Source organism: Anabrus simplex, chromosome 5 (assembly GCF_040414725.1).
Source record: "Anabrus simplex isolate iqAnaSimp1 chromosome 5, ASM4041472v1, whole genome shotgun sequence".
Lineage (NCBI taxonomy): Eukaryota > Metazoa > Arthropoda > Insecta > Orthoptera > Tettigoniidae > Anabrus > Anabrus simplex.
This window is the reverse complement of record NC_090269.1, coordinates 41230755-41256628: the sequence shown is the minus strand read 5'-3', so window position 1 is coordinate 41256628 and position 25874 is coordinate 41230755. Positions and strand designations below refer to the sequence as shown.

General features: G+C 39.2%; 1 protein-coding gene across 2 annotated transcripts in view; it reads left to right on the top strand.

The window, feature by feature from the left end:
* Nucleotides 1–1093: 1093 nt before the first annotated feature.
* The window catches only part of LOC136874301 (homeobox protein araucan), a 633626-nt gene continuing 608845 nt past the window's right edge, over nucleotides 1094–25874 (top strand). For both annotated transcript variants that reach the window (XR_010860250.2, XM_067147942.2), the window contains exon 1: nucleotides 1094–1203. Coding sequence is in view for 1 of the 2 variants with exons in the window: in XM_067147942.2 (XP_067004043.1) it covers nucleotides 1096–1203 (108 nt within the window). In the remaining variant the exon portion in view is untranslated. The remainder of the gene's footprint in view (nucleotides 1204–25874) is intronic.

Here is a 25874-nt window from a genome sequence, read left to right as displayed (position 1 = left end):
TCCGTGAAACAGTTTTGTAAAATTCGGGAGAAAAATATTAGTATATTTTTGAATGGTTTAAGAAATATATAAAATATTGATTTTATAATGCATTTCTTATGGATCTTACTTTCTTTTAATCATTTTTGTTTAAAAAATTTCTAGACATTTTCTCTATAAAGCTTGGAAATATTTTCCTTTCTCAGGAACAGGTTCTAAAATACTTTCTTTCTTGAAACGGCAAATAAATAACTGTACTACAAAAACCTATTTTAAGAAATAATGTTATTGGTTTTACGTCCCACTAACTAGCCTACAATTTAATAGTTTTCGGAGGCGCCGAGGTGGCGGAATTTTGTCCCAATTTCCTCCTCCCGTTATCTCTTAATGATGATAGCAGGACTGATGCGGGACGTTGTAAAATTCATTCATTCTTTTAAAGTACATTATATTTGACAGGTAGCGCTTGAGAAAAAAAGGGAGGATCGGTTTAGTTCGTCTCCCTCTCTGCTTTCTAGGAGAACAAGAAATATAGATGGACACAAACAGTTTTGCACGCAAATAGAATCCGTATATCGTTGCGGTACAGTGCAGTGGTGTACAGGAGGGGTGAGCTGGAGTGGAGTTCAGTATATATGGCTTCCAGTACAACAGTGTATGTACGTGTGTGTGTGTGTTTGATAGAGGGAGGGGGCGGGACTCGAACCCCGGCCGGGCCGGACCGGGCCGAACACACGTGGGGGGTGAACGCTAATTCGATTACTGGCATGGTGGTACAACTCGAAGCCATCGTGATTCATTTGCCTTCCGCGGCGGTGGGCGACCATCCACCCCTCCTTCCTCCCATCCCCACCCCCGACCGCCCCCCTTTCCCCCTGCTCTTCCCTTTCCCCCCCCTGCTCCTCCCGGCGCCCGGGACAGCCATGCAGCCCGCCGACAGCACACAGTCGGTACCCTGCCAGTTCACTAATTATTATAGTTGCGTGTGGATTACTACCGTGCCCGCGCTACCTCTGTCTAGCTCTACTGTCGCTACAACAACAACAACAACTACACCGAGTTTTTAAAAAGTGTGCTTGGAATTTTTTTTGGTCAAGTGTCTGTGCGCCTGTTGCCATGGAAATGGGCGAGGAGTCGTGGGAACATCACGTGGGCCCGTTGCTCCTGGGCTGTGGATCGGGTGCGGAGGATGTGGGCGGAGAATTCCTACAGCACGGCGACGAGGTAAGAACCTGGGACACCTGACATGCCGTGACATGACAGGACATAGTGATTTACATAAGCACCTGACCTCTAGTGTAAACATGTTTTGGAGAATGCAGCTATTTTCCTGAAAGAAATGCTTTGTCTTTAGAATTAAATGATTGTCAACATCTTCTACAGTTTTCAGATGAGAAATAACAGTAATCAATTCATAATCAAACGAGTTAGGCGTCGCCATAAGACCTATCTGTGTCGGTGCGACGTAAAGCCAAAAAAAAAAAAAACGAGTTAGACGTGGAATTAGTTGAACATAACGTATGAGATACCAAGTTAAAACATGTGCCGTGTTCTGTGGAGCAAACACATTGATTGATACCAATCATCAATATTGAACAAACATAGGTAATCAATAAAATACACATGAATGCATGTAGCACTGCATATAACAGCATACAAAGCGTTACATGCGACGGAGAGAGAACGATTACAATTACAGTAATTCATATATTAATTTGAATCCAATTAACGATCCATTTACACATCTTAAGGTGCTTTTCTAAAAGAAAACTTCTGCAAACCGTTTGGTTTTGAAATTTTATTCAAATAATAATAATAATAATAATAATAATAATAATAATAATAATAATAATAATAATAATAATAATAATAATAATAATAATAATAATAATGCAACGACTGCATTAGCTATGAGGGAAGTATCAGAAAGTAATATTTATTCAATGAAAAATACTTACTACAAAAATAATTACCTTAATAATTAATATTTTCCCTCATGTCTTTAAATATATTATTATTACTTGTATTATTATAAGTAGTAGTAGTAGTCTGTTATTATTATTATTATAAAATATTTTCTGTGTTTAAGTATTAGAATAGTTACTTTTATAATTATTTAAACTTTAATTGATAAATAGGAAAATGGAAATGTTTTTATTTTCTCAAAAGCAAATATATGTTTCAGTTACACCGTAGTTTTGTGTAAGCGAGCACTGAAATGTAACATAAGAACACTGAACAGTGTCCGAGATACGTTTAAAACACGGCATGTTTCTTCTGAGAAGGTAATAATAATAATAATAATAATAAGAACCGTAAATGAATGATGCTTAACGTGGTCCATAGTAGACCTATTCGAAAACAAGAATAATAATAATAATAATAATAATAATAATAATAATAATAATAATAATAATCTCTCCTTCTGTTGAAATCACTGTTATTTCAGTTCAAAAATTCGCCAATGGAGAATCTACTGAAAAATATCTCATAAACTTCAAAACTAATTTATATTGCCTAGATTTCACACAAGGCATATAGGCCTACAATGAAACATGCCAATAAAAAAATTCAAAATTATATTAATTTAAACAATAACAATATCTTTAGATTTTTTAGTTCCAATATGGCGACTGGCGTAATATTTAAAAAGAACTCTTGAACATTGCATGGTTGCTATTCTAAAATTCTGTTATTGTTACACTACGAAAGCAATAGGTACTATAAAATAATATGAAGTCTTCTGCACGAAGTTCTGAAAAATATATATATAACCAAATATAGGCCTAGCCTTGGTGACAATATGAAGTAAATATTTTATATACGAATGCATAACAGTTCATTTAGTCCACTTAATTTATCATCATCATTGATAATCTTGTTGCATGTAGAGGTTTTGGATATTGTCCTGAAATTTCACATTAGGTACAACCTACGTACGTGGAAACTGGAATAATATTAGTTATCTATGTTAAATATTATTATGATAAATTTGGGTGATCAGGAAACAAGCTCATGGCAACCATCGAAGGCATAAATCGCCCGAGCGAAAGTTTAGTGGCCAGTGTACTGTAATTGGTGCTATAATTCTGTGAGCTATTCTAGTTGGTGGTTAACTGCTTTTAAGCTTCTTACATGTCTGAGCAGATTTAAATTGTGATGTTAGGGAAAGGACAAATCCTTCACAGTAGGTTGAGAATGAGGTATATTTAAAGCGCACTAGATTTAAGACGGAACATTGCCTAACAACTACAGTACTTTTAGACTATGTTATGAAATACATAGAGTAACAGTGGAATTTGCCCTGCGAAGATCACGTGAATCAAACTTCAGGCTTCAATCCTTCGAATCGCACGCGCTTTGCGCAAGTAAGCATAATCAATTAATGAATACCTAGTGTTTTGGAGAAAGCCAAGAATAACGGCCGAGAGATTCGTCGTGCTGACTACACTACACCTCATAATCTGCAGGTCTTGGGGCTGAGCATCGGTCGCTTGGTAGACCATGCCCTTCGGGGCTGTTGCACCATGGAGGGGGGATAGTGTTTTGGGAGCTTGATGTTTTGGAAGGAAGGATTTCACTCTGATAAATAATTACTCTGGTAGTTACAGGTTGTTATTAAATTTGTTCGGTTGTATTATTAAAATACATCTCCTATAATTTTAATGAGAACATATTCATAGTAATTTTATTGAATTTACATCCCACTACCTACCTTTTTTGACGAACTTTGGAGACGCCGAGGTGCCGGAATTTTGTCCCGCAGAAGTTATTTTACGTATCAGTAAATATACCGACACAAGACTGAGCTATTTGAGCACCTTCGAATACAACCGGACTGAGCCAGAATCGAACCTGCCAAGATGGGGTTAGAAAGCCAGCGCCTCAACCGTTTGAGCCACTCAGCCCGGCGGAAATAGGCTATTCTTCTAAACAGTCCCATAATAATAATAATAATAATAATAATAATAATAATAATAATAATAATAATAATAATAATAATACACCCGACTGAGTAGCTCAGATGATAGAGCGCTGGCCTTCTGAACTCAAGTTGGTGGGTTCGACCCCGGCAAATTCCGGCGGTATTCGAAGGTGCTCAAATACGCCAGAATCGTGTCGGTAGATTTAGTCTGTTGGCACGTAAAATAATTTCTATGGAACAAAATTCTGGCACCCCGAAGTTTCCAAAAACCGTAACAGCAGTTAGTAGGGCGCAAAACAATTCATAGTCTATAATAATGCTATTGGGTTTACGTCCCAAAAACTACTTTTACTTTTTCAGAAATGCCTAGGTGACGGAATTTTGTCCAGAGGGAGTTCTTTCACGCGGCGGTAAATCTATCGTTAGGAATATGGCGTATTTGAGCGCCTTCAAACACTACCGGACTGAGCCTGGTTCGAACCCGCCAACTTGGGCTCAGAAAACCACTGCCTTCATCGTCTGAGCCACTCATCGTAATAATAATAATAATAATAATAATAATAATAATAATAATAATAATAATAATAATAATAATGTTGTGCCTTTGATGTCCTATTGATTATTAATGTGCTTACATATAACGAGTTCTGGAATTTTTGCCCTAAAGAATTTTTAAATTACTAAATACAAACTAATACGGATCTCTCCCATTTAAAATATTTAAACACAGTTGAAATTCGATCTCGGAAAGATGGCCATAAGAGACGAGCGTAACAGTAATCACAATTCAGTTCTGAAAATATAGAGAAGAATGGAAACTCGAAATATCACCTGGGTCTCTCGGCTGCAAAATGTTATTCTTAAAATGACTGAATATTTACCAGAAGAGAACTTTGTCAATGTTTAAAAAATTCATGGTATAATGAATGAAAATCCACCGCCTGTTTCCAGTCATTAGACGGGGTCAGGAATGGAATGAATGAAGCCCCCATCTAGCGGCGAGGATGGGAACTGTGCCGGCTGCCGAAGCCTGTCGCACTCCTCTGGGGTAATGATTAATAAATTTGAGAGTGTTGCTGGAATGAAATGTGACAGGGAAAACCGGAGTACCCGGAGAAATACCTGTCCCACCTCCGCTTTGCCCAGCACAAATCTCACATGGAGTGACCGGGATTTGAACCACGGAACCCAGTGGTGAGAGGCCGACGCGCTGCCGCCTGAGCCACGGAAGCTATTCAAGGTATAATGAACAAACTAAATGGGAATAATATGAAAATAGAGATTCTGTTCTTAAGTTAAAATGAGTGCTGATTTTGCCTTGTTAAAATATTTACTTCTTTCTCATGTGTTAATGATGACCTTCATGTTAATGTCTCATTTTGTCATCCCTTTCTTAGGACACGATGGCCTATTGGCATCGTCACCGGCTTCTTACCAAGGTAGTCTTGGTTCAAACCTCGGTCAATGCTCGTGGAATTTTAGAAATGAAATATTATGTCCCTGTGGTTCCACGCAAAAATTTGAGTCCCGGGATTATGATCACAATATCACCAGTCATGTAATAAAATAAAAAAGAAAGAACTACAAGTTACAATCTCATTCCTCCCTGACTTAGCCCTTCCCTTTCCGCCAGTCATTTTGTCGAACAGATTAATCTTTTCTATTAAATATCTGAAGGTTTCTCCTACAGAGTGAAATAGAGTAGAGGGTAGTAAGTGAACATTATCCCTACCAAGCTGTTACAGGCTGGTCGTGAAGATTGCTTTAAGCAGTGGTCAGTTTCCTCCAGCGGCCTTGCCTGATAATGATAACACTATGTAAAATATACTTGTTGACTTACAGGGAATGGTATTGCTAACTTTTATTTGACCTTTCAGGCACCCTGTGCTTTCGGGTTACACGCCTTTAGAAGCGGGAATAATTCAACTCACCAAACAGATTTCAGGAAATTATTGATAAGTCGGCCACTGTGCCATTTATCAATGGATTCTGGGAAAGGATGTTGAATTTTTAGAAGCCTATATTCCCTCATCTCAGCCGTTTTAGCTCAATTAATAATATAGGGATTGAGCCTCAAATGTTATCTTTCCAATACCTCCACCCCTTCTAACAGTAGGAACATAGACATATTTTACCACTATCACTGAACAGAAAAGATACCGCTTGATCCCACTGATGAAAGGAAAACTCAACTTATCGGCTAAAACACTTCAATTGGTACACTGTGCTGTTGGAATGATGTGTTAAAGGCTGAATACCTAAAGGAAGGCCTAGAACAGATTTCCACGATAGCATCAGACAAGGGCTGCCTTATCAAGACAAACAACTGTCTGAAAGTCAAACAACTTCCTTGTTGCCCGATATATTTGGATTGAGGAGATAAGGAATGATCTTCAGCCGATGAATGAATATTAACTATATGTATATATAGATCTAAAATTAAGATAATCTTTCAATTTCACGAAAATACAAGATTAGAGGTATTCGATTGATATGGATGACCATTACATGCCTGTCGAACCTTGAGCCTTGTCAGATAGAGACGAAGGAATGACCTTGCACTTCTTAAGACATCAGTCAATTATTACTATACATAGCAATCAATTATTACTATACATAGCAAGGCTCACTTTTGAGAGATATTCAAGGAAAGGAAGCTATTGCATTCGTTTTCATTAATACCAATGAATCAACGGTCCGTGTTGCATCATTAACTTGTAGTCTAAGTACACTGTATATTTATTTTCTACATAGCTTGCATTGTCTTAAATTCAAATTCAAATGTATCCGCTATAACATGTATACTTATGGCAATATATCCTGAGTAATGCTTATAACACATAATGCTGTAAGGATACTTGTGCGCTTGGGATTACTGTATGGTCTCGCAACTTTTAGGCACATTGCGTCGCCTGTCTAACTTTCTTTCAATTTTCCTTTACGCTCCGAGTGCGGCCAATCCTCTCTAATTATGTGGGGGGGGGGGATATTACCACAGTACTACCATCAGACAGAACACCAAACCTTGTATCTTGTCTGCAAACTAAGGGAGGTGATTGGCAGGCCGCCGTGGCTCCACCTGCCTGATCGAACAAGGGTTTTTTTCCTTGAGAAATAGGGATTAGGAAAGGATACGCAGGGATTTGGTCTTACGCACCATCGCAGAATTTGTGTGGAGTTGAAACGGGAACGAAATTTCAATATTCATATTTTTAATGTAATGACACATAAATTGGTACATCTACAATTAAAAATTACTAATATTATTAATGGATTTTTAACATACTTTACTGACTTATACAGAAGGTAAATTTTTATATTACGAGATCCGTCATGATGATCGTCAGGGTCCGGATTTTGATGACTCATAAATCCCCAAAAATTATATAAAAATCCTCAAAAAAACTTAAAACGACGGAGAAATTGGCAAAATAATACTAAAGAAAATACATGTTTACCCAAAATATGTGCACTGTCCACATATATTTAACTCCCTATGGAGTGAATGCAGTTAAAAATTGTCATCAAGTTATATTATTTAATAATAATAGTAATAATAATAATAATAATAATAATAAGGCCGGGCTGAGTGACTCAGACGGTTGAGGCGCTGGCCCTGTCCGGTGGTATTTGAAGGTGCTCAAATACGTCAGCCTCGTGTCGGTAGACTTACTGGCACGTAAAAGAACTGCGGGACAAAATTCCGGCACCTCGGTGTCTCCGAAAACCGAAAAAGTAGTTAGCAAAGCAAATAACATTATTATTATTATTATTATTATTATTATTATTATTATTATTATTATTATTATTATTATTATTATTATTATTATACAAACACCTGAGAGAATAATATTTAAATCCTTTAAAAAATGCTGATCTTATAAGCAAAATAACTGAGCACCTATATCGTTGGCTTACTAAGAACAATTTGTAACTCCCAATGCTCTTCCTAGCCATTATTTCCCTAAAGACTGGTCACGCCTCCTAGCCACATATGGATATGCAGTCCATCAGAACAATTTTCGTTGGGTTCATTTTCCTATGCGAACATTTAAAGGAAAATGAGCCTTACCGTACCTCATTCTCGGAATGCATGTTTGGGGACGTATTTACGCAGTCCTACAGTATAATGTATTTAAGGTTCATTTTTATGAAAATTGGAAACTACGGAAGATAATCTTTAGGGCTGCCGACAGTGGGCGCTCAACCCACTATCTCCCGAATGCAAGCTGATAGTTACCCTGACCCAAACCGTGCGGCCACTATCTCGGTAGGCAACTCTTTTATTTGCCTCCCCTTTTACTTCAAACATTTCTCAGAAAGGTAAAGGACCGTCTGTAGAAAAAATATATTTTCGCTCTCTAGGGATGTGGATTTCCAAAGAGAACGGAAGGTTATTTGACCTTGTACTTTCTGAACGGAGTAGTGAATTTTTTGATGTTGGAGCATTGTCGTTTATTGAAAGCTCCGACGATATTCACAGATACTAATTACCCAAAGTAAATGCGTAAAAATGACTGCATAATAACGCAGAGCACAGAACGATGACTTAAAAAAGGAAATTAATGTAACGAACTGCTGAAAAGGACAAAATAATGAAGCAAAATTGAAAACGCATAATAATAATAATAATAATAATAATAATAATAATAATAATAATAATGTTATTGGCTTTACGTCCCACTAACTACTTTGACGGTTTTCGCAGTCGTCAAGGTGCCGGATTTAGTCCCGTAGGAGTTCTTGTACGTGCCAGTAAATATTTTGACACGAAGCTGTCGTATTTCAGCATGTTCAAATTCCACCGGACTTAGCCAGGATCGAACCTGCCAAGCTGGGGTTAAATGGTCAGCGCCTCAACCGTGTGAACCACTCTGCCCGAAGAAAAAACTAAACCAAAAAAATGGCAAAGAATGACTACAAAATGACTTAATAAATACGCATTTGTGTAATGTGGGGCCCATGATTCGGATGTATGTATAAGTTAGCAATGTGTATGATGCAGTAGGTATAAGATGACATGTCATCAAAATTCAGTCCCTGGTGATGGAGTATGGAATAAATACAACTGATCATGTTCTTATTTATTATCACACGAAGCGTTTAAACTCTGATCTGATGATGTATAACTAGTTATTGAGTTCCAGTTACTAACATACCAATCCACTGTGTGGAACGCCAGCATAACATATCTCAGATCCGAGCTATAAACTTGTTATAAAATTGTGAGGATTATATGAACCTCTTATTTAGTGGAAACAAATAGCCTTTCCTTAAACTGAGTTCCAGAAAAAATAAATTTCTTTTCTTCAAGTTTACGGTGTCCTTTTAATTCTGAAACTTCTTCTGATATTGTAAGAATCAGTTCTTTGAGGAGAGTCACTTCACTGCACGGTATTGGTCTGCGAGTATGGAGCATGCTGCAATAAGCCTCGGAAATACAAAGAAGAATAGAAGGAAATAGAATGCCACTTTTGGCCAACCTGGTAGTGATTATCAGTTGTTTCGCGCTAAAGAATGATGGATTGATATCTGACTCGATAGCTGACAACGAAAGGGTTACAACTTAAAAAATATGCATTTTTGAATATTGTTGCATCAATGTACAACTAATTTCGACCTCTACAACCTCCGAAAATATTACAACAAAAAATCTATAGTTTTCATGCCAGGAAGCACTTCCAGCAGTTTATAGTGTTCTGATATTAGTCGCATTGTTTTGAGTTATAACTCTTTTTTTTTAGATTATAATAAGTTATGTAAGATCTACGTACACACCAATTTTCAAAAAAAAATGTGTCGCGAGTGTATTTTTGAAAGGTAATGAAGTAAACTGCTCAAACTTCAAAATCCTCTCGTGAAAAATAATGGGTTTTGAATTGCACTATAACCCTTTCGGTCTCGGCCATCAGTATGAATTGACCTAGCCGCAATATATTCAGCAGTACAGAAAAATGTGAAAAATGTCAGATGAAATACTACCGGGTTGGGCCGGGATGGAAACTAGCAACTTGAACTCTGAAGGCCAGTGCTCTACTGAATGACGCAGTTTCTTGTTGCTTTCTTCAAGTAAACGGAAGGTACTATTACATATCAATATAACAATCCACTGAAATCCATACATTAACTGATCCTATCAGTCCTATGAGTAGCATTTTTTTCACACAATTCATTTCAAGGAATGACTGCATAATGTCATTACCTCAGTCACTTTCATGTCATCAAAACGGAGGGTGAAACCAATACAGATCGATGAATGTAACAAATTGTTCCTGTCATTCCAAGAAGTGCACTGTAAATACTATACCAGAGCTGAATTTTGGCACAAGAAATAGAAGACAACAGTAGTTAGCGTAGTCTAGCGTAGCGGATGTGGTTAGCTGTTCGCCTAGCAATCGACGGAATGTAAGCGTAGTAAGCGTCTGAAAAGGGGCAAAAGATCTCTATAGGTCGACGCCCCGAACAAATAGCATAAAAAAAAAGTCTGAAAGAGATATGCCACAACCTTACATTAAGGAGGAAAGAGATTACATGCTTCAACTGTCAAGTCGTCATCTTCAAGCCCACATAATTTAATTCTAATATTAGCTTCATGTTAACTTAGTCATCCACCCAATATCAATTTGAAAGATCTATCAGGTATTGGTCAACTGAAAAGTTCAAGCTATATTAACTATATTTGTTGTTGTGAAATCTGAAGCCATCTCATTCCAGTTTCGCCTCAGTGAATTTATAACTGTTAGGTTATTCAGTCCGCCGAAACTAATTTTGAATGAATACGTCATTTATAAAATACGTGAAAAAACCATATCGGTCGCTGCTGTGGCAATGCTCTTCCTATCCATTACCTCCTTTAAGATTGTTCACGCCTCCCAGCCACATATTGATAGGCTATGCAGTCCATAAGAACAATGTTTGTTATGTTCATTTTCCTATGCTAAAGAGAAAATTAAGATGAACCTAATAAATCACACTCTATGAGTGGGTAAACACAGTACGTCATGCAAACCTATATTCCTAAAGTACGGCACAGTAAGGTTAATTTTCCTTTACACATGCGCATAGAAAAACGAACCCAACGAAAATTATTCTGATGAACTGCATATCAATATGTGGCTGGGAGGCGTGACCGTTCTTAGTGGAAACAATGGATAGGAAATGCACTGTCACATTCGCGGTTTTGTCACAGCAGCGACCGATTTGGTAACAGAATTATACTTAAAAAAGAAACACCTTATTTAATTATAATTTAATTAATGTAATTATTAATTTTTATTATGTTTATAAATATAAGTTTATTTATTCAAAATTATTTTCGGCAGACTGAAGAACCTAATAGGTATTAAAAATAAAAAAAACCCGGGGAAAATACGAAAAATTTTCAGGCAGATGTCCACAAATTTTAACATATAAGCAAAACTTACAGACATACGAACTGAATTAAAACGACCTACCATAATCTTGAATTGACGATGGCGACGAAGTTGTGACTCACGCATATGCAGCTTCTCGTGTAAGACAGTCTGCTTGACTAGCTTTGTAGACCGATGATCACCGGGCGAGTTGGCCGTGCGCGTTGAGGCGCGCGGCTGTGAGCTTGCATCCGGGAGATAGTAGGTTCGAATCCCACTATCGGCAGCCCTGAAGATGGTTTTCCGTGGTTTCCCATTTTCACACCAGGCAAATGCTGGGGCTGTACCTTAATTAAGGTCACGGCCGCTTCCTTCCAACTCCTAGGCCTTTCCCATCCCATCGTCGCCATAAGACCTATCTGTGTCGGAGCGACGTAAAGCCCCTAGCAAAAAAAAAAGACCGATGATCAATATGTTCAGCCCCTTTAAACAACCATCCTCATTATTATTATTATTATTATTATTATTATTATTATTATTATTATTATTATTATTAATTGTGGTGAAATTAGGGCTCCCAGACCCCCTCTTACACTTAACCAAATTTACATACATAAATGAGCAACTAATTTACAGTATACATTTTACAATTTTTACAATTAAAGAATTTCAAAGTTTTACAATTTAATATCGTCGCTACAGTGTCAAAACCGCGAGCGTGATAATGCTCTTCCTGTCCATTATTTTCCTTAAGATTGGTTACGCCTCCCAACCACATATGGATATGCAGTTCATCAGAATAATTTTCGTTGTGCTCATTTTCCTATGTAAACGAGTAGGAGTGCGCAAATACGTCATGCAAAAATACATCCCTACTGCGCGGTACAGGGGGATTCATTTTCCTTTACACACGCCCATAGGAAAATAAACTCAACGGAAATCGTTCTGATAGACTGCATATCAATATGTGGCTGGGAGGTGTGACCAGTCTTATGGGAAATGAAATGTCGTATGGCTTTTAGTGCCGGGATATCCCAGGACGGGTTTGGCTCGCCAGGTGCAGGTCTTTCTATTTGACTCACGTAGGTGACCTGCGCGTCGTGATGAGGATGAAATGATGATGAAGACAACACATACACCCAGCCCCCGTGCCATTGGAATTAACCAATTAAGGTTAAAATCCCGACCCGGACGGGAATCGAACCCGGGACCCTCTGAACCGCAGGCCAGTACGCTGACCGTTCAGCCAACGAGTCGGACTTATGGGAAATAATGGATAGGAAGAGCACTGTATCATTCACCGCAGCGACGATATACCAGTTATTAATCTTTTACAATTATAACCATTATTATTATTTTCATGCTTATGAAACAATCACACGACTGTAATGTCAAAATTTGACAGCTCTGTGTTGCAAGGGTAACATACAACTGGACTAATTGAAATTTGGAAACAAAATAATACTCAGATTGTCGATACCTAAATCTAAGGAACTGGATGATGATGATGCTTGTTGTTTAGAGGGGCCTAACATATAGGTCATCGGCCCAATCTAAGGAGCAATACGTTGTTGATAGAATTTAAAACTAAAGTAAATATACTCGGTGTATCTCAAATACCACAGTGACTCAGAAGAGCAACGAAATACTGATGAGCGAATTTCATAACTGGTGGATTATCTTCACATGTTGTTGGAAACTTTAGAACGTTTTACTAACAGACTAGTATGGTCGAGACAACAGACATCTTATACCGGCATATTTTAAACCTTGACTGGACTTGCAGTGGTGTCCACTGAATTTTCATCGGAGTAGATAACAGTCGGATCTGAAGCGGCTGGAACTTCACTCGTAGCCTAATTGATCAATATTACACGGGAAGGATGCGATTTTGCTTGACGTCGCACCGACACAGGTAGGTTTTATGGCGACGATGGCAAAGGCAAGACCTAGGAATGGGAAGGAAGCGGCCGTGGCCTTCACTAAGGTGAAAATGGGAAACCACGGAAAACCATCTTCAGGGCTGCGGACAGTGGGGTTCGAACCCACTATCTCTCGGATGCAAGTTCACAGCTGCGCGCCCCTAACCGCACCGTAAACTCGCCCGGTACTGGAAGGATGAACAGTTGAGGAATAAAATGAATAGTATAATGTTATTAGTGTTTTAATTTTTTTCCTGGTAATTTCTCAGGATGTTTTGCAATAGTTCAGAAAATCTACCCGAAGAAGAGCCTAACTACCTACCATCGTTTTTATTTCCCTATAAACGTAATTTATAGACCTCCGTTACTTAAGCATTTACCATTTCAATAATAAGAGATTCTTGCACTTACGTTCTTTTACCTCCTCTAAAATAAACTGTACATTTATGGTCGCCTCTACGGCTGAGCGGTTACCTTATTTTGTTCAAGACTGCGTAATCTCGACTACCAGGAACCTCCAAAGCTGGACCGTAGAAACAGATGATGCGCATGTCACTTAGACCGTACTGGCCTTCGGTTCAGAGGGTCCCGGGTTCGATTCCCGGCCGGGTTGGGGATTTTAACCTTAATGGTTAATTCCAATGGCACGGGGGCTGGGTGTATGTGTTGTCTTCATCATCATTTCATCCTCATCACGACGCGCAGGTCGCCTACGAGAGTCAAATAGAAAGACCTGCACCTGGCGAGCCGAACCCGTACTGGGATATCCCGGCACTAAAAGCCATACGACATTTCATTATTATTATTATTATTATTATTATTATTATTATTATTATTATTATTATTATTCGCTAACCGGCAAGCTAGGCACCATGATAAATTTCATCATACATTCTGTCGTTCATTCTATTTTCGATTGATCCAATAGGGTTTCATTTACTCGCTGTGTCGAACCACGGAAAAATCTTCAGGGCTGCCGACGGTAGAAATCGAACCCACCATCTCCAGAATGCAAACTTACAGCTACGCAATCGTAACCGCACTGCTAAATCGCTCGGTTTTCTTAAAATAGTGTCATTGAATACAAATCCAGAACTCTTTACGATAATGGTAAGAAATTCCTGTGCAAATTCAGATTTTTCGGAAAAACTCCCCTTTTTGCGACTCCGTAGGAAATTTTTGCTCATCAACTATACCTGCACATTTGCGGAACAGGTGCTAACAGCAAGCAAACTTTCAGCTTTGTAGACCTTCTGGTCTTTGAGAAAATTTTGTCTGGACAAAGAACAGAGATTTTTCTGCTTCGTTTCGGCTGGTTATGGACCACGTTATTTCAACCGTTTGCATCGCTGAGCTTCAATTCTTTCCCAGTATTCCCGCCTTTGCTTTCTGTGAGCCTTCTTTCTTTCATCAACCCACTTCTTTTTTCAGATTTTCTTGGAATCGCTGGTATGCTCGAACTTTCTTCTGAAGAAGATGTCTTCCTGGATGTCTTCGTAAGTCATCCCCATATCTTGAAGGTCTTTTTGAACTTCGGCGAGCCAGGGTCCCTTAGTTTTCTTTTTTAAAAGCAGGAAAAGATCCGCTTGGTCAGAGGACAGAGTTCTTATTATTATTATTCAAAAATCTCAAATGCATTAACCAGAATTCAAACCGTGACCATCTTAGTGAATATGTAACTCGGCTCATTTGAACTCATTTGAAATGTTCGTTACTGTTACTTAGGCTACATATTACCTTTCTGAAATTGTACATTTTCTTTGATTAGTAAAGTCGAAATCCGTGAGCAGCTTTTTTCATGCACTGCACGATGGAGGTAATGTGCCTTAATCATTTTAACCACATAGGCCTACCTGCCCTCCTCCCATTCTTAAATTTCTGGCGGTACCGGAAATCGAACCCGGGCTCCCGAGGACGGCAGCTAATAATGCTAATCGTTACACTAGGGAGATTGAAATTTCTTATTAACAAAGCTATAGTACTTTGAAGGCATATCAGACGTAAACAGGACAGAGAACTGACTTAATTCAGCATTCAACAACAAGGTTTAAAGTCAATAAATAGCTCAAGCCATCAAAATGGAAGTCCGCGACTTTCTTGTTTGTGGCAACTAATTCTGCACTCTCCAAGTCGAATTATTAGGAGAAATGTCTACTTTTTAATCCAGCAAGCAGTTTGTAATAAAAGCAAGAAGATATTTATTTCATGTAATCCCTAATGCTACGTTAATATTTCACAAATATAAAGTAAATGGATTCCCAGAAAATCCGACTTATACCAAAGGCCTTTTACGGACGCTGTTGTACTGTATAGAGCAGGGCCTCTCAAACGCCCAAAATCTCACGCGTGCAGAGCGAGGCGCAAGGGCTCCGTGCACTGTGCATCGGTGCCGCTCGGCTTGGCTCGGACCAACGCTTCGTCTCTGGGCTACTCGGCTATGCTCGGCTCTACTCGGCTATACTCGGCTCAACTCAGCCCGGATTTGGAGCGCTACGGCGCAAGTGGGGGAGAGGGAGACAGGCGGAGCGAGCGAGACAGGCGTGAGGAAAGAGAGAGACAGCGCTATTGCTCCAAATCGAGGAGTGGGGGGTCTGCACTCTGGTCAACCAAGCCAAGTCGTCTTTTGCACCGTGCACAGTGCATGCACCACGCGCATGCACCCTGAGAGGCCCTGGTATAGAGTAATAAATAAGTTAGAAGATTGTGAGCAACTGCTAAAAGACCTCCACAACGTTGTGAGATGGACAGCAGGCAATAGTATGATGATAAACAGGGCTAAAAGTCAGGTTATGAGATTCACTAACAGGAAAAATTCTCTCCGTTTTAATTACTGCGTTGATGGGTTGAAGGTTCCTTATGGTGATACTGTAAGTACATAGGTGTTAATATAAGGAAATGTCTTCATTGGGGTAATTGTAAATAAAGGGTACAGGTCTCTGCACGTGATTATGAGTGTATTTAGGGGTTGCTGTAAGGATGTAAAGGAGAGGGCATACAATTCTCTGGTAAGACCCAAACTAGGTTATGGTTCCAGCGTATGGGACCCTCACCAGGCTTATTTGATTCGAGAACTGGAAACAAATCCAAAGAAAAGCAGTTAGATTTTTTCTTGGTAATTTCCGACAAAAGAGTAGCGTTTCGAAAATGTTGTAAAGTTGGGCTGGGAAGACTTGGGAGAAAGGAGACGAGCTACTCGAACAAGTGGTATGTTCCCGAGCTTCAGTCGTGGAGAGATGGTGAGGAATGACATTAGTACAAGAATACGTTTGAGTGGTGTTTTGAAAGGTAGGAAAGATCACAATATGAAGATAAAGTTAGAATTCTATAAGACAACTGGGGCAAATATTTATTTATAGGTAGTTACGGATTGGAATTTTTTTTTTTTTTTTTTTTTTTTGCTAGTTGCTTTACGTCGCACCGACGCAGGTACGTCTTATGGCGACGATGAGATACTAAAGGGCTAGGACTGGGAAGGAAGTGGCCGTGGCCTTAATTAAAGTACAGCCCCAGCATTTGCCTGGTGTGAAAATGGGAAACCACGGAAAACCATTTTCAGGGCTGCCGACAGTGGGGTTCGAACCTACTATCTCCCGAATACTGGATACTGGCCACACTTAACCGACTGCAGCTATCGAGCTCGGTTTGGAATAATTTACCAAGGGAGATGTTCAATAAATTTCCAAATTATGCGTGAACAACATTATTATCTACCACCTGGGCGACTGACGTAAATGCGGATCAATTGTGATTGATTGATTGATTGATTGATTGATTGATTGATTGATTGATTGATTGATTGATTGATTGATTGATTGATTGATTGATTGATTGATTGATTAGTAACCCATTTTTTCCTCCTCAAGAAGGTAGAGGAACACAAAAAACACACGACCTGATTGACACCTGAAGAAAGATGACTTCAAAATACGGGATCCGGAGGAAGTGTTCAATCAGTATTTAAACGAGTCTTAAGACAGATTCCTAAAATAAGACTTAACTATTCACAAACTGGTGGACAGAGAACATTCAAGTAGGTCTGCGTGACCTTTTCTCCAAGGGTCAGGGAGCAGTTTCACGTGACATGATATTTCATTCTAAAAATTCCACATTTATTGACCACAATTATAGCATCGCAGCCTTATTAGTGGGCGTGTGGGTGTGGGGGGACTATCGGAAATAATTTGTCAATAATGACATTGTCTTGCTGGACCACTCCAAGAATTGACAGCAATGAGTCAATGGGTGTCATAATTTTGCGCTAAAAATGGATCAACGAACCAGTCAAAATATTGTCACAGGTCTTGCAAATGTAAGCATCGACTATATCACAATTCGGCCCAGCAACTTTGGGCACCAAGAGCAGAGACCCCATACTGCAAGCCAGGCGACTCTTTGGATACACTTGTAAATTTATACTGAACAAAGTCCTGTCAGGATAGAATTTACATGAATATCTGCAATTTCTTCCGCTCAATTTCATCCCAATTACTGTATGTACCATAATTATTAATTAATTATCGAGCCGATGTGTGACAAGCCTTGGCAATCAGAAAGTTTGTATCCGTCGGCGAAAGCTGGGGCTTCATCCTACATCCTGACACTTTACAAAAATATTTGTCTTCTTGTTTTACTTGCTTTTTTATTTTATTTTGTATTATCAGTCCACAGACTAGCCTGATGCAGTATCTTTCCCTGTGCTAAGCTCTTCGTCTTTGCTTCCCCTCGTCATTCTCGCCCTCTATATTTCCTTCGAAAACAAGCTGAACGAATTCTGGGCATTTCGAGATATGTCCTATTAATCGCTCGCCTTTAACCAACATGATTCGGCATCTTCTTATTTGTGACCCATCTCGTCTTCAACATTCCTTCACAACACCAACAGTTAAAACTCTTTCTTTCATCACTAATTATCGTCCATGTCTCACATCAATTCATTGTCACACTCCACATATGAGAATTCAGGAACATCTTTATAATATTACTAGAGGAACCGTGGTGCCCCATAGCATTCGTTACAAACAGGTCAGATAACGTGACTTGATATAGAATTGCTCCATGTGCTGCCTGGGCACTATTTTGAAGGTTTACTTTTAGGATTTGAATGACCTGTTAATTTTGTGTGAAGTGAATTTTTGTAGATTTCTTTATTGCGACGATGAATGATATTTTACGAATTTTGTTTTACGGTTTGTTTTATATCCACTGACACAGAAAGGTCTTAAGCTGACAACAGTGGGGCTCGAACTCACTCTCTCCCAATTGCAAGCTGGCAGCTGCGTAACTGAAACGGCGCAGCCACTCTCTCGGTTTTTACGAAATATTTCCTAGCTTTAGATTAGATTATTTTGTTTCGCGTGGATCTTTTTCCTTTCGGCAGCCCAGATTGTTGCGCTAGAGATATGATGTACACGATTCGAGCTGCCATTGGAGTTGTCACGAATCAGCTAGACGAACCTGAAAACTGTACATGAAATACTCTCGACAAACCACGAGTGTACGACTGGCCGCTCAGTTTTGTAGACGATAACGAGGAAGCGCATGAGTTTGCGCCCTTTATAGAATTCCCGTCACGCACATGGTCGGCAGTGGACCACTAGGTGGCCTTGAAGTAGTGGCGAGAGCTTAGGCCAATCAGAATGCAATATTCTCTTTAATAATTTAAAATTATAGGCAGGAAATGTCTATACCAGGGCCTCTCAGGGTGCATGCGCGTGGTGCATGCACTGTGCACGGTGCAAAAGACGACTTGGCTTGGATGACCAGAGTGCAGACCCCCCACTCCTCGATTTGGAGCAATAGCGCTTACTCTCTCTTTCCTCACGCCTCTCTCGCTCGCTCCGCCTGTCTCCCTCTGCCCCACTTGCGCCGTAGCGCTCCAAATCCGGGCTGAGTTGAGCCGAGTATAGCCGAGTACAGCCGAGCTTAGCCGAGTAGCCAAGAGACGAAGCGTTGATCCGAGCTATACCGAGCGGCACCGATGCACAGTGCACGGAGCTCTTGCGCCTCGCTCTGCACGCGTGAGATTTTGGGCGTTTGAGAGGCCCTGGTCTATACTTTTAAAGACACTCTGCAAATCTACAGGCCAAGAGATTTCGTCAGAATGCTTTACGATGTAACTAGGCTCGGACGTTCTCTGAAACTCGCCGTAACAAAAATCAGCCTAGTGTTTTAAATATATAGATTAGTTAAAGTACCTGTTCTTCGCGCGGATTTAAGAACAACGATTAAAGAAATTCAATTAAGATGGTCCGCAAATATGTATCTGTGTCTTAAAACACGCTCTTGTAGACAATATTTACAATGTTCTCATCGGATACATATTTATTTATTTATTTATTTATTTAATTTATTTATTTATTTATTTATTTATTTTTATTTAGTGTATGGCTATCAGGTACATAAATATATGGGTTATGCCACCTCGACACTCGAGATCACGCCACGTAAAGCTGGCCATCCCCAGTAGCGGAGATTGGCGGGAGGGGGCGAGGGGGAGCAGTCGCACCCCTACCCCGGCACTTTGCGGAGAAAACTACATTTCTATTTCATTTTATCCCGCTGAAACTAGGAATAATAGGAATTATTAAAAAAAGCAATTTGTACAAGCCCTGTTGTCTTATCAGCTAATGCTTTAGTTATTAGCGGAAATACGCCCAAAACGTCGTTCGCGCAGGCTAACAGATTTGCATAGCGCCACAGCAAGTAGTGGAGACTTTGCATGTGCTCTGAGAAAGGGTAGCAGGGGTATACTTCTTGCCAAGACTTGCCGCTCGCATTCGTCAGTCTGGCAGTCTCTTTAGTGTCTGTTAGTTTCTTAGTGTGTAGTAAAATACTAAATAATTTTAATTGTATAATCATCACGCCGTGCTTCTATTTAATCGGAATACATGTATGATATTCTTCCTTTGGTGAAAGTTTTGTTCTATAGTCTAGTATTGATTCGAAATCTCAGAAACTATTATTACCGCACTTAAGTTCCTCTCTGTGGAAATTCGTTCAGAGAGCATAAAAAACTGTTACCACTTTGTAGAATTTTTTCCTAGTTTTCACATATATCCCGCCATGCTCACCGCTCCTCCCCCCTCCTCCAATCGCCTGCTATATCCCACTAACCCGGGTACATTTTGTTTGTAATATTTTTGCACCCCCACTTTTAATACCCAATCGCCGCTACCGGCCGCGACTGAAGCACTGGTTCTTTAGAAAATAATGCAAATAGAAAAGTGAATTATAAACCCATTAAATATGAATCCTAAACCTACACAATGAGTTATTAAAAAGATATAAGAATGGAATACAAATATAATACGATGGTGATAATTATAATGAAAATGGCTGAATAAATAAACTACAGCCTACAGCAGTTCTGAAATATGGATTAGCACGCTTAGTACTCTCAACAATACAAGTGCAGAATCCAAACGCTTTCCGTAGAATGGCCGCTCATTCTTCATCTGGTCTCTTAACAAACGACGACTTCGGCGCGAAATGAGTAGCCTATTCATTAGTGAAGCAGACTAAAGCCAAAAACACAAGAAAACTGATTTTTTCTAAAACCACTGGTTACAAAGAAAATGCATATGAAGTTCGTTATAAAAAAAAATAATTTCAAGGCCATATGGTGCAAAAGGGCCAATGCTTTTGCAAAATATATGGCAGATACCCTAGTGAAACCCCCCACTAGTTCAAAACTGAGAAGTATATCAGAATCAAAAGTATCCCTTGAGTGACTTGAGATTTCAAGCTATGTCTTTATCAAACTTCAGCCCAATCGGTCCAGCAGTTTTCGAGTTTATCTGGAACAAACAAACAAACAAACAAACAAACAAACAAACAAACATCATCCCATTTTCATTAATAGTACAATTTTACGTTCGAGATGAGCAGTCTTTTTTCTTGTGACAGACCTTCCTGGCCTCGACAAGTCTATATTTTCTAACCTCTACTTCTGGAGTCACTGGTTATTATAATATCATAGCAACAATTACAGTAATCTTTCTGCAAAATTTCATTTCTTAGATATTTCCTACGTCATCTGACTCCTCTGCAATGTAATAATAATAATAAGAAGAAGAAGAGGTACACCTCAACCCCGCGCATTTAAATGAAGCCCCTTAAGGAACGCTATCTATCACTCGAAACTTGAAACAGCTAGTGCATGAAGTTGGGACATTGATCAGATGTAACTACTTAAATGATAGAGTAATATGTTGTTTTAAAGTTTGCTAAACTGACTGTATTGCTTTGTCCGGTTTTGGTATATCACTCGAAGTTGGCACCTTTCTCCGTGGATGTCTCTACTAAAAAACTGAGGTCATGCACTCTGGTGCAAAGTGGAATAATTAAATATCTAAAGAAGTTTTGTGTTTATAGGTTTTCTCAACTGAATTGACTTCCATTATTTTGATACTTCAAGGTTTGCAACACTTCCTTCTCATCCCGCCAGCGTTGGTTTTTAACCAATCATAAGTTGTCTGTGTTTATTTTTCAGCCAACCAGACGTTTCTTGTACCTATTTTATCTGCCAATAAAAATGAGAGGGTGTGTTCGGATTTAGTCCAGAGCCGTCTCGAAGCTTCATCTCGGGTATAAAAGCTGTTGCTTTTTCAAGTTAACTTGATCGTCGAATTACTGAGTGTATGTGTTAAGGAAGGAGGCGAGGGCCTCTATCTTCGGCAGGCAGAACATCAGCTAAGGAAATGGCCAACAGTTTTTCCATCTAAGTAGTTATCTCCGCAAACTGACCCGAGGGGAAGGTTCTAATCTTTAACTATGTAACCGTATGTTTTCTAAAATGTAAACCTTCTTCTTTCTAATGTAAAATTTCATAAAGACTTAAACTGTTAATCGGGGATAGAGAGTGCGTTACCCTTTCGAATTCTCCTCAAATTTATCTTGAGGTAACTACGATTTTGTACCTGTTTTTCTCCTGTAAATTACAAATGAACTTGTTCTTCTAGTCACTTCAGTAGTGTGGGATTAGCCTCTGCATCATCGGGCCGCAAGCCCAAGTAGGGTTTTAACCTCGGTTTTCAAGGAGCGCAAGTATACGCCTCCATACATTTTTGAGTTTGGGTCAGTAATTTAACCCGTTCCTTTTCACGAAGGCCCAGTAGAATGGGTACTAGATACCCCTGTGTAAACTAAAAGGTAATTAAAATGGTATCGTAAGTTGTAGGTTGTGCCTAGTGCAGCCAGAAATTGTAAGGTATTGTGCAAAGTTGCCTTGAGTAGGCCGTAAGGATTTGTGAGCGCAGCCTCCTTGATAGAATTTGTAGAGCATGTAAGCTTTTTTTTCTGATATTTGTGTAATATTGAGTGGTGCCTCTGGAAGGCCGTATTTGTAACTGTTGGAGCAAAGTGCTCTTGAAAATTGTGTTTTGGGAGATTTCTCACCTTATCTATCTAAACACAACATTAGCGACTTTGAAAACTTGTAAATTAGGAGCTTGAAGCTAACAAGTTGTAAATTACTAATCATTGGGTTTTCTATTTTTGTATCAAAATAGCTCTGTACCTGAAATTTTGTTCTTTCACCAAGTGAAGAATTTTGTTAAAATTTGAGATCTGAAAAGGAATATAACCTTTATTTTTAAATTAAGTTTTGAATTAATTTTTGACTTTCGTAGAGAGATCCATTCCAGCCCACACCTTCTTCCACCTCCGTGATCCACGAAAACTCGGTAATAATAATAATAATAATAATAATAATAATAATAATAATAATAATAATAACATCTCCGCAAACTGACCCGAGGGGAAGGTTCTAATCTTTAACTATGTAACCGTATGTTTTCTAAAATGTAGATTATTATTATTATTATTATTATTATTATTATTATTATTATTATTATTATTATTATTATTATCCAGAGGCAGCTTATGAAATTGTCTTCCTAAGTTTTGAGCTATGTTCTCCATTTTCTGCCCGAATTCTACAGACACTGCGTAGCTCAGGTTATCAGATAGGCCACAAGCAGTGAGTAAACGGTACTGTTAACCTCGATGTCAGCAGCCACTAAGAGGAACCGCAAGTGGAGTTGCGAAGGTAAGCTGGAGAAGCAGCAACAGGGCCGGATGGAAGTTAACTACCCAATCTTTTGCTTTCTGTTTTCAAGGAAATGAAAGAGCCGAGACTGTGGCCTTATAATTAATTGGCTAATTATTTTTTTCGTCTACAGTTTTATAACACAGGCAATCCTTTGAGCGGAAATGAGCCTCAATCATTTCGTGATGGCGTGTCGAAGCGCGGGTTGCGCATGTGCGGTTAACACAATAACACAGAATTGTTGGCAGATTTCAAGAATTTACCGCCACTTGACCGACTGATCTTATTTCTAATCTTACTTAATACTTTCTCCAATGCCCTCACGAATTTAAATATGTATCGAAAATATTTTTAATTACTCTCAAAATTATCTAGTTTGATTTATACGAATTTGTTTTTAACATTCTGCAGTCCTTTCTCCCCATCATCGTCGCGGCACGTATGTTGATAGCAAAAGTTCAGCCCCGTACCGCGTTAAAATCCTGAAATATACGAAGAATAAGGAAAATGAATAAACATCTTGAATGCTTAACTAAGAAATATTTAATTCGATCAAACAAAATTCACAACAAATATAACCAATGGTCAAATTTGACCCAATCTCTCTCTTGATAAAATTATTATTATTATTATTATTATTATTATTATTATTATTAGTATTATAAAGAGTAGGCCTACTGAACCGCTATGTTCTATCAGAAATTCAGTATACCTCCTACAAATTACTCAAATACGCAAACATTTCTTTGAAGACCAAAGAAGTACTCCATATTCCACATCTCCATTATTCCTTATGCTAAAAATTTGTGGTAATATTATCAATATATTACATTTCATCACTCAATGTTGTAACTGATCTTAAGTCCCTATAAATATAAGGGGAAAAAAGGCGGTCTAAATTACCGTAATTACTACGAATAGTCTAGCGAGCCTCTGCCCCACTCGTTGGCTGAATGGTCAGCGTACTGCCCTTCAGTTCAGAGGGTTCCGGGTTTGATTCCCGGCTAGGTCGGGGATTTTAATCGTTTCTGATTAGTTCTTCTGGCTCGAGGACTAGGCGTTTGTGTATTTCTCAACACTCTCCTCTCCATATTGAGACAACACACCACACTACCACCCACCACAGAAACACGCAATAGCGATTACATCCCTCCATATAGGGTTGGCGTCAGGAAGGGCAGCCTGTCGTAAAACAGGGCCAAATTCACTCTAGTGCGACGCAGTTCGCATCCGTGACCCCACAGGTGTGGAAAAAGCAGTAGAAACACAAGAGGAAGAAGATTCTAGTGAGCCTCCATGGCGCGCCGGCCTCTCACTGATGGATTCTGTGGTTCAAATCCCGGTCACTCCATGTGAGATTTGTGCTGGACAAAGTGGAGGTGGGACAGGTTTTTCTTCGGGTACTGCGTTTTTCCCCGGCATATTTCATTCCAGCAGCACTTTCCAATATCATTTCATTTAATTTCATCTGTCATTCATTAATCATTGCCTCAGAGGAGTGCGACAGGCTTCGACAGCCGGCACAATTACCATCCTCGCCTTAGATGGAAACTTCATTCATTCCATTCCTGACCCGGCCGAATGACTGAAAACAGGCTGTGGATTTTCATTTTCATTCTGTACATAAAACCAGAGTGCCTAATTATCTATTCAGTAAAATATAAACAGTCTTCAAGGCTCATATCTCGATCTAATCATTGATTAGAGAAGTCCTATCAACATTTAGGCTCTGAACTCTAATAATCAGAGGCGTGTTTCATCAGGATGGAGAGTTATCCAACACAGTATTCCACTAAATCTCAGCACAATAGAATCGTTTCGATTTAAATGTCTCTGAGGTGGAACTGTATCTTAATTAAGGCCACGGCTGCTAACTTCTCAGCCCTAGCCCTTTGCTGTACTATCACCACCGAAAACCTACATTAGAGTGAAATACTCTACCAAAGGATTTCTTGCCTTTCCCGTCAGACACAACCTCTATCGGAAATCGGATATATAGCTCAGGACTTGAAGCCAGTTCATTTGTAGCTTAACTATAGGAGAATCATCTAAGCAGGTTTAGTGGCGCGTTAGAAAAACACAAAAAGAAATATGACATTCTTACTTCTCGTATGGCCATTAGAAGTTAAAGAAATATTTAAAGTCTTCCTTCATCGCAGGTCTTAAAAGTAATTTTAAATGATTAAAATAAGTAAAATAAACGATAGGATAGAGAGAATAATGGCGTGTGACTTCCAAAGAGTCCTAGTGCAGGTTTATAGAGTTAACGCCGTATAGGAGACCTGCGCGTCTGTAAGGATGGGTCCCCACCTATGATGAATTTTAATAATTAGGATGTCACACACACCCTGCCCCCGAGCCGTCGGAATTAACCAATGCAGTTGAAAATCCTCAAACCTGCTGGGAATCGAACGTGGGACCCCCTGGATCAAAGGCCAGGATGCTCACCATTTAGCCATGGAGATGGACGAGATAGAAATGAATTCACTTCAATACCGTAAGACGACACAAGCCATAGAGGAATCGAGATCTTTTCCACTACCCCTAACCACGGCATAAAGAAGGTTAGAGCAGTTACACCCAGGAATTAAACTGGTTCCTATAAGCTGAGTGAAACCCAGAAGTGGTAGTCACGTTTCTAGATTCCT